A 10486-nucleotide genomic window follows, 5' to 3' on the forward strand; every position below is an offset into this window, starting at 1 on the left:
AAGTAAACTCAAAGCATGTTGTAAAATCCCAGCAGAAGGCAAACAATAGGGCCTACTTCCTACTTAGGGTACTGATAATAAGGCGATAAGATTAGATTTATTTCCAGCAACTATACTACCGCACCATCAGTTAACTTACCTTTTCAATTCTTGGTGAAGAGGATATAAATAATGTAAGCTTTATTGATATTATAGAGAGACGTAATATATAATTTGTACTTACTAATATTGTAGCATGTTGTAGCTCTGAAAATAACATACTAAATTGCAGACATTTATGAAACATTGGGATAACAGACAAAAATATATGGTATTTACCAGTATAATATAACTTTACCTCTACTTTAACTGACTACACCCCATCCTGGAACCAAAATATAATATGAACTGATTTTGCTAGTGGTTTTAAAATTATATCGAATGAATAAAAGTTATAATTTTGATCAATATTAATCTAAAATAAAGTTTTATTGGCCTAATAGATACGATTAAATATACTTCAATGAGAGCTATAATTTTGAATGTTTTCAATCAACAGAATAGTATGAAAATACAATATTGTAGCTTGATATTGCCGTTAAAACATACCTCCCAATTTATATGTGAAATTACTCCTGTAAATGGTATTAACTGTTATAATCATTAAAGATCGATTTTTTAAACACGGAAACTCTAAAATAATCTAGTATGGTTTGAATTAAAGAGACCTTATTGACTGCTAATGTAATAAACGTATCATCAATGTATAAATTAATAAATAGTAATAAATGTATCACTAATTAATTAGTAAAACTAGAAAACCAGCCATCTAGTATCCAGTATCTATTATAATAAGATGATGATTACTGTTGTAATAAGATTAAATTATATAAAATTTAGTGTTTTCCAAAGCTTGCTTGAATAAAACACACCGTGTAGTGGATATGGGAAAGAAATAAATTTGTGAAAGTGAGCATTTACTGGTTTGAAAGTATCCTGACATTTACTTATTTTTTTTACATTTTATGTAATTTTATGCATTTTTTTGGTATTTTTATAGGTTTATTTTGGATACTTGAAATAAATTTAGCTCAATCCAGTTGTATTCGTTTATATAGATCTATGCAAACTTTCACAACAATCGCAATTCTGTATTCTTATAGACTAGCAGTACTGTCTGTATATGTACTTATTCAAGCATAGCTGTTGGAATTGAAATTTTGATTTAATTTGAAAATATGCCATTTGAACAATTGTTTTACATTAATTACATATGTGACTATTAGAAGTATTACCAAATATAAACGAATTTAAGTGTTGATATTTAATATTTCATATGTTTGCAAAATAAAAGTTTATTAGTACCAATGTAAACAAAACAAATTTTGAAATGTAATTACTTTTGTTATAATTCCAATTCCCCATTTTTATTAGTTATATACTCGTATATATGTCTATTAAAATATGGCCGAAAACTTTCCAAAATAAATCATTCATAATTAATATGTTTGTAATGCAAAATGAAGGTTTTTTTAATATTAATTTCAACAAAATAATTTTGAAATGTAAGCCAATTCTCCATTGTCGGCGTGGTGTCGGCAGCGTTGGAAACTAATTATATCGATTATTGTATTATAATCAAAGTAATGAAATACATAAAGATCGTGAGTATGGCTAAATAATTTAATTGCTGGCAGGAGATAATTGTTAAACACTAACAACACGGCAATTTAAAAGGCAAACTAATTAATGCTTCGCGATAATAACAATCTGTTGATAATAAAATATTCCTTAAAATAAATAGATTGACATTACCTTGTTTAGTAATAAGTGTAGAACATATTCAATTTAGAAAAGTTATATAATGGCGAATGATTTGTTTTAGGTTCTATTAAAAAAAAATTATTTAAGATTTGGGAATGAAGTATTAAGAATTTAGTTAACCAAAGATTTTGAAAACAGATGTAAAATAATTTGATTCAATAAAATTTATAGTTTTCGCTCTGCTACCAATTGTGACGATTTGGGATGGATTTTTTGGAAGCAACGTGTCACCGTGCAGGACTAGGCTTGTACCCGCCTGCACGATGAAGACCGTGGTGCGACCATAATCCAGATTACACTATATTCTCCTGCCAGCTTTGATGAGAATTTTAAGTTATAATTTAAGCACCAAATAGTAAAAGTGAATGGTAAAACAATTTAATAACGCCAAAGATAATTTACACTTACCGACACCAATACCACGCCGACCTACAATCACGACCAAACCCGCCCCGACATACAAACAATTTACAATTTGTTACCACCCTATAATTTTCCGGCACCTACCCCCCCCCCTGATTATTAAATCAATCCATAGTGTAATACAATTCTAAAAATAAATAATAAAAATATGACTTGCAACAGGTAATATTTCCGTCACCGCCACTCGCCGATCAGACGTCCTCACTGGTCCCTGACTCAATCTCGACTCCCCGTTATCAGACCACCGGTCCTCCATCCGCACGCGGCTTATCAGTCAGACCGGTTCTAGTTGTTGATTCGGCGGTCTGATAAATGTGGTGGGCAGTCACCACAATACTAAACTGCAGAACGAAGAATTATCTGGGATCATAAAAGCACTAGAAAACACAAGACCTAAAATATCATATCCTGTCAATTCCATTGTAAAGCCTAATGTAGGAAACAAGAAGAGGAAAAACACCTACAGCGTGTCCATGCAAGTAGCAAGAGGTAAAGCTCAACACACAATGAACACAACTGCGGAGCAGAAATTGTCTTTCAACCAAAAATGTGGAATTAATACAAACAGGATTAAAGCTTTGTAAACCTCTCCCATCTACAGCAATACCTAGAGACACAAACGAATCTGTAGAAGAATTCTTCTCAAAGCATATTGAACACTACAAAATAATAAACACAAAAATACTTACCCCTTTTGACAAGAACTCTCATGAGAACGATCCCACAAACCAAAACACCAATGAACATGTCGATGGGCAACTCTCCATAGACCATACAAAAAACTCTCCAGAAGAAAATATTTCTTTTTTAGAACAAGGCCAACTAGAAAGAAAATTAAAATAGCAAACAATAACGCCCTCAAGTTACTGCATCAGAACACAAACCTCTTGTCTAACAGAACGAAAAATCTCCAGAGGCTCTCTCCAAAGAAACCCTTAGTGATCTTCCATCAGAATATAGACCGTCTAAGCAACAAGGTTGACCGTCTAAATCACTGTCTCGCCGACTTAAAACCAGATTTCTTGGTTCTTACTGAACACGGTCTTGACAAAACATCCATGGAAAATGTAAACCTCCTAAATTACACGTTGACAAGCAATTTCAGTAGAAGTCATCATAAAAAAGGGGGTGTTGCCATATTCGCTCAGAAAATCCATGAAAGCAAAGTGCAAATGGTCAACCTAAAAGGCACCAGCACAGAACTCACTTGCGAAATGGCAGCAGTGAAAATAAACCTAGGATATGGAATGTGCTTATACCTTTTGGGTGTGTATCACCCACCAAGTGCCCCATTAGAAGAAGCTCTAAATCTTCTGTCAGAGGCCATGGAAGAATTTCCTTTGGGTAGTGATGCTGTCTGCATTTTGGGAGACATCAATGTGGACGGCCTACGTTGTTCAAGAGAATTCCTTGATCTCAACGAGACACTAGCCATCTTTGACATTAAAAGACTTAATTTACCAGCGACCAGAATCACTCGAAATACCTCCTCCTCAATCGATATTGTATGTACTAATATTGAACAAGATCTAATAGAGGTTGACATACTGAATACCCATCTTTCTGATCTCACACAGGCCAACTGTGCACACTCGAAATACCATCAGTCATTGAGCAACAAAATATTGTCTACTGCAGAAAATTCAGTAATGGAAACTTACTGAAGCTCAAACAATTACTTGCAGAGCAAGCATGGGAGGAGGTGTACCAGGCAGTGGGTGTGGAAGAGGCCTACTCAAATTTTCTTAACATTGTGACATCAGCTCTTGACCTCACATGTCCTCATAAGTCTTCAAGAGCCAGACCTAAAGACAAACCTGTTGTATATAATGATGAAGCCAACGAGTTAAGAGCAAAATTTATAGAAGCCAACGAACGGTCTCTCTTGTCGGGAGGGACTGAGGACAAAAAAGAAACAGCAAGAAGAAAAAAGCAGTATGATCTCCATCTTAAAGCAATTAGACGAGAAGCCAATGAAAACCTCATAGCTGAATCTTCAAACAGAAGCAAAGCAATTTGGAGGGTAGTAAACACAGAAAGGGCCTCAAAAAATAGTTCCAAAAACTCCTCATGGAAACTTAACACAGCTGAAGACATGGTTGACAATATATCGATCATAGTGGAGCGATTTAAACTCTTACTTTATTGATATTGCTGAGGAAACATTGCTGTCTTCAAACCCCTCTCAAAAACCACGTCTGAGAAGAATACAGTACCATGTGCATACGCCACTTGCTAATCTCCCATTAACCACACAAGAAGATGTGGCTAAAATTATAAGATCCACCAGACTCTCATCATCATTTGGAATTGATGAGATTCCCTCTAAAGTGCTGAAGTTCTGTGAACAAGAGCTATGTGGGCCTCTAACACATGTGGTAAATAAGTCAATGACCCAAGGAGTGTTTCCTTCTAAGATGAAAACTACCAAGGTCTACCCCTTACACAAAAAGGGCGACACTGATGACATAAAAAAACTTATAGGCCAATATCATTGGTTCCAACCTTTTCTAAGGTGGTGGAAAGAGTGGTACTGAGTTCACTTATGAACCACCTGCAAATTAACAACCTACCTATCAAAGGTCAACATGGGTTCCTTCCAGGAAGATCCACCATTACAGCATTGGTGGAAATGGTGGACTTTATGATAGACGAAATTGACAGCGGAAATACTATCATAAGTACACATCTAGATCTAAGTAAGGCATTCGACAGTCTTGATCATGATCTTATCATAGCAAAGCTTGAAGACTTCAGAATTACAAGCACTGCACTTGGTTGGTTCACAAGTTACCTCAAAGATCGAACGCAAACTGTTGAAATAAAAAGAAACCACCAAAGGTGTAAATAGAAGTGTGAGATCAACGTTGCAGAAAGTGAAAAGAGGCGTACCCCAGGGCTCAGTACTGGGACCAGTGCTGTTTGCTCTCTTTACGGCGGACCTTCCAGCACAGTTGGACGGCATCAGTCATACTGTAATGTATGCTGATGATACAGTTTTACTCACCAGCAACAAATCATCTGAGCCCTTAGAAATCTCTGGCTTCATTTCTATCAGTGTAGCCCAAGACTATTGCATAGCGAACGATCTGGTATTCAACGAGGAGAAGACAACTCAACTCATCTTAGGAAAAAAAAAAGCAGAAGTATCCGGCCCACCCAATGTTCAGATTGTGGACTCTACCAAGCACTTGGGAGTAATTCTCGACACCTGTCTCTCATGGAATCTGCATATAGACTCTCTGTGCCTTAAACTTGGTTCTGCCATTTTTGCACTTAAAAGAGTGAACTCCGTCTGTACAGAGAAAGCAGTGAAAATGTCATACCACGCTTTATTCGAATCCCACCTTAGATATGGCATCATACTTTGGGGTGAATCCTCATGCCAAAACATGCAACGTGTTTTTCTAATGCAAAAGCGGGCAATAAGAGCTATGACAGGACTCCCACCTAGAGAAAGCTGCAGGGAAAGATTTCGAGATCTACAGATATTCACTGTTTTCTCCCTGTACATATATGAGGTTATGCTTTATGCCTCTCAACAGAACCTGACCAGAAATATGGATATCCACAATCACCAAACAAGATTTGCCAGGAACTTCAATATCCCTGCCCACCGCACTGTACTTTACACTAAGAAACCATCCTACGCCGGCGCCAAGCTTCTCAATCTTCTTCCGGCAAGTACCATGGATGTTCCAGCAAGAACCTTTAAGAAATGGCTGCGGAACTGGTTGCTGGAAGATCCAGTCTATAGTATGGAGGAATTCTTTGAACGAGCTCGCGTTCTTAGAGAAGAATGAAATTGACTCTTGTAAAATAACAAAATGTATTTTTTGACACCATTCTGTTCTCAATGATCACGAATAAAAGCATTCTGTATTCTGTATTCTGTAAGATTTTTCATATTTGTAAAATGTTCAGTTTGTTTCCCTAAAATTTACATAAAATTTGGTAACATTTAATCCAAACTGAAACGTTTTGTATGTTCTCCATGATGCTTCTTTATACTTGTTATTTTTGAAGATGTTATTGTACAGAAGGGACGAAACACATGGGGCTGTATACCGCTGAGGTCGAAGTAATGAATACTCGATTTGCAAAGTTTATTTATATGTTTAATTGTAGCAAGTAAACATAAAAGCACCACTTCTAGATGTTAAAAATAAAATAATGTATTGCCACGTTGCTGCCAAATTGAATGATAGTGATATTATGGGGGTGGGCCTAATGGTTCCAATGTTCTATGGGAATTTTGCATAGGAACTTATAACTATTAAGACTTTAAAATTGACTTCCCTTCAAGTTGATGTCGATTCACAAGCGCGGGCGTCAGCATCTTGGCTCGACATTGCAGCTGTAGTCAGAGTTGAAATCAGAGACTCAAAGTTAAAATCAAAGATACAAATTTGTAAGAGCTTGGGAACTTGTGGAGCCATGATCAGGATAAGGTGGAGAGTGGATTTGAGGGAGGAGCAGTTGAGGGAGAATTCGAATCTCTGGGTTAATAGGGCCGACAGATAAAAGATAGATATAAAAAATGGTCTAGCATTTCACTCTCTCGGGTAGTGATGTGTGTCTATCTTTGTTACCATTGTTCATTAAGAAAAAACTCCATGTTACAAGTGTCATTGATTAGGAGCTGCGTTTAGACTCATGTTAAGGCAAGACTGGTCCACATTTAGGTCATGGAGACAGAAATCTCTTCTCAAGCCAGAATGCACTTCATAACCATTTGTCATCTCAAATCACTCAAACATTCTTGCAAGCAGAATGTTTTTTTTCATAAGTTAAGCAGTGAAGTGCATTAAACACTTGATCACTTGAAAATATTGTCATGTGTATTTTACTTTATAGACTCAAGAATTATAGCCCAAAAATAGGGGTAACTTTGCATTAATTCCCAGAAAGCTGAAAATTTGCATAGATGTTAGGGACACCATTGTTATGAAATTGTGAAAAGTCCCCATCGATCCCATGTCTGCAAAATGTTTGTCTGCAAAGTCAAATTTCACAAAAAATAGGTTTTTTGAATTTTTCAATGTCTAAATTGACCGGACTATTATTTTATTTAACTGCTTCTGTATTACTAATTATTTATTACAGTGGTGCTGTTATGGTATCTTGGATGTGTATGGTGGTACTGTAGCAGTTAGAGTTACCAGCAAAGTGTCCAACAACATTAAAGGAGAAGTTACTTTGGCTGATCCTGAGGAAGAATTGAGTTCTGCTTGTCCACCAACTAAGAGGTATTGATGTAATACAATAGTTATTACAATAAGTTTGTATATATATAAAAAAATCAAATCAATAACATCTTTATTTCCATTGTCATTTTACAAACAGATGTAATGCAGTAGCACAATATTCCATCTATATTATACAGGATGATTCCAATAAAAGTGTGTAGTTTTTCAAGGTTGATAGAGGATGTGAAAACACATTTTTTGTATAGTACACATGGGGTTTGCAAATGATTCGTTTCTGAGAAAATTGAGACTTTATGACGTGCTTCCATGTAGGCAACAAATAGTTTTCTCTGAGATTCAGCCATAAAAGTGCAAAGCTACTGAAAATAAATATGTTTTCTTCTTAATAATAAATAAAAGAACCACTTTAAGCAAACAAGAATGTAAAACAATATTAATAAAAAAATATTACTCGTATTAATCAGCAGAAGTGGGAGAAACCGACTCTTTAAAAACGTAATACAGTTGACGTTATGATGAGCTCATCTTTACGTCGACACAAACAGGAATAATTTTTAGCATTTGCTATAATAATAATTTTTTTGTCATTCTTGTTCACATGATGTGGTTTTTTATGTGTTATTAGGAAGGAAATTAAGTTTTGCCTACAATACTACTTTACTATATTAAAATAATCATAAATTTTGTAAAAAAGTGTGTTTTTATAATATTAATTGTTAACATATGAATTACAATAAAAAGAAGTGAACAAACAATACTGAAACTGTAAGAATGAAATTATTGAACTTTAGATACAGTTAACATTATGTTGTTAATCATTAAATGGTTATACATATACATTATAAAGAAAATCAGTTTATATGTCTTATGTTAGAGTGTAAAAACACATTTTATAAAAACAAGCTTTTACATTCTACTATAAGACATATAAACTGATTTTTCTTAATAATGTAATTCTTACTATATTTACTCTTAGACTTGAATTTTTTAAACTCAATATAATATAAGCTGATTAACCCATTGGCCTTGTATCACGGAACCGTTCTGTGACAAGTACAGCGCCATCTAAATAATTTTTTTTTAACTCCTTTTTCAATCAAATGTTAGTATAAATTAGACTAATATTGTTGTAACACATAAGAAAAACTGAAATACTCCCCCCCCCCCCCCACCCCCCCCCCCCCCCACCCCCCCCCCCCCCCACCCCCCCCCCCCCCCACCCCCCCCCCCCCCCACCCCCCCCCCCCCCCACCCCCAGGGGGTTTTACATTTGTAGCTTTTTGCCCAGGCGAATCTGATCTTTACAAACTCAGGAGCTTTGACAATGAATTACCATGAGTACATCATAGAGTAACTATTCTAAGAACAAAATGGTAGTGGAAGGGGAAGTAATGTGTTTTTTTGTTAATGTTTTTCTCTCTTAGTTATCTTTTGTACATTATGTAAATGTCATTTTTATACCACACATTTTTATTGAACTTGATGAATTTTGTGAGATATTGTTTGTGAAGGGAGAAGTGTAAAATACGTTTTACATAAATAAACTGAATTACGGGTGCCTGTGGGGATAAGGGTTGGACAAACAGACAAGTATTTTGAGTACATACTGGATGAGAACCAGTAATAATTTTAACCCTGGAAATGAGTGTCACCAGTTTCAGTCAACAAGGTGCTTTGACATCTTCAATAGAATATTTCACTATCCAGACATCAATTTTGGGTTAGTAAAACCATTACATTTTTTTTCATTTTAGGTTTGTAACACTATTAACCCTTTGACAAGTACCTTATGTATTTGGTACAAAATAGTACTGACATTCAAGAACTTAAATTTGCAAATTGACATGGAAATAGTAGTGACGTTTCTGAATGTCATTTGGTTTATGACGTTGCACTAATGCTAATCTTTCTGGCAGCCAGCCATTCCATATCTATAACATCTGAGGGCTGTTTCCCTTGTAAATATTGTCAACTGTGTCAGAGATACTGTGCATGCCTCGAGCCTTTTCCCACAACTGTTTTCTGCGTAAATCACTGTCAACAGAAATTTGCTCTGAATACAGGCACATAATCCTCAGTCTACATTCTGCTACTCTGCTGTAAACAGTCACTTAGTATTGTTTTGTCTTGTTGCCAATCTAGTGTCAGTATTGTTTTATCTTATTGTCGGTCTAGTGTAGTTTATCGTTTTATTACTATTTTCACCTGTTTGTGATATGAAAATAGATTCTGAACAAAACTTATGTAGTGATGAAATAAGAGGAGGTCTTTATGAGTGAAGTGAAGGAGATCAAATCACAGACAATAATGACAAGTTTTTAGATCCTGACAATGAGAATGTGTTTGGTGATGGACAAGATAATGTAACATATTCTCCTTTTGAAGCTGAAGATATGGTCCTTGCTCCCAACTTCAATACTGTATCTGAATTGGAGATTCAAGAACCTATACTAACAGTAAGAGACCCTGATACTTGCCCATTTTGCAAATGGAAACATGGTGACTGTTTTGTGCCAAAAGATTTCGTATTTAGTAATTCAAACTTTGGTCTTCAAGTTGGCTTTGAAGAAAATATTGAAAAAGAAATAGATTTGTTTCATGAATGTTTTGATTATGATCTAGTTTTAACACGTTGCTTCTGAGGCTAATAAGTATGCCCAGCAACAAATGAAAAAATAGGACTAAAAGTATTCTCAAACCTTAGATGCTAGGACAATATAAATTCCTGATGAGTTGTTTTTTTTTTTTTTGCAATCTCACTTCTAGTGCCTCATTGCAAGAAAAATGCACTAAAACTCTAGTTAAGTACTGATCCATTAGTGAATACTTATATTCCCACAGTTGTTTAGTCAGGATAGATTCCCATTGTTTGCTAATCTAGGTATATGACAACTCACTTGAAGATGGGGGAAATAAGTTGTACAAAATTTGCAAGGTTATCAGAACCGTACACAAAATTTTCTTCACTTCACTCCCCTAATAAGAATCTGGTCATTGATGAGAGTCTTATGCTGTAGAAAGGTCATCTGGTATACATTTTGTCCAAACGT

The 10486-nt window shown here is 35.3% G+C and overlaps 1 protein-coding gene across 1 annotated transcript in view; it reads left to right on the forward strand.

The window, feature by feature from the left end:
- LOC124361311 (neuralized-like protein 4) overlaps positions 1 to 7482 on the forward strand; it is a 151121-nt gene extending 143639 nt beyond the window's left edge. Inside the window, exon 25 of the mRNA XM_046815357.1 lies at positions 7333 to 7482. Coding sequence (XP_046671313.1) covers positions 7333 to 7482 — 150 coding nt within the window. The remainder of the gene's footprint in view (positions 1 to 7332) is intronic.
- The last annotated feature ends 3004 nt before the right edge of the window (positions 7483 to 10486 follow it).

The sequence above is a fragment of the Homalodisca vitripennis genome, chromosome 4 (assembly GCF_021130785.1).
Source record: "Homalodisca vitripennis isolate AUS2020 chromosome 4, UT_GWSS_2.1, whole genome shotgun sequence".
Taxonomy (NCBI): Eukaryota; Metazoa; Arthropoda; class Insecta; order Hemiptera; family Cicadellidae; genus Homalodisca; species Homalodisca vitripennis.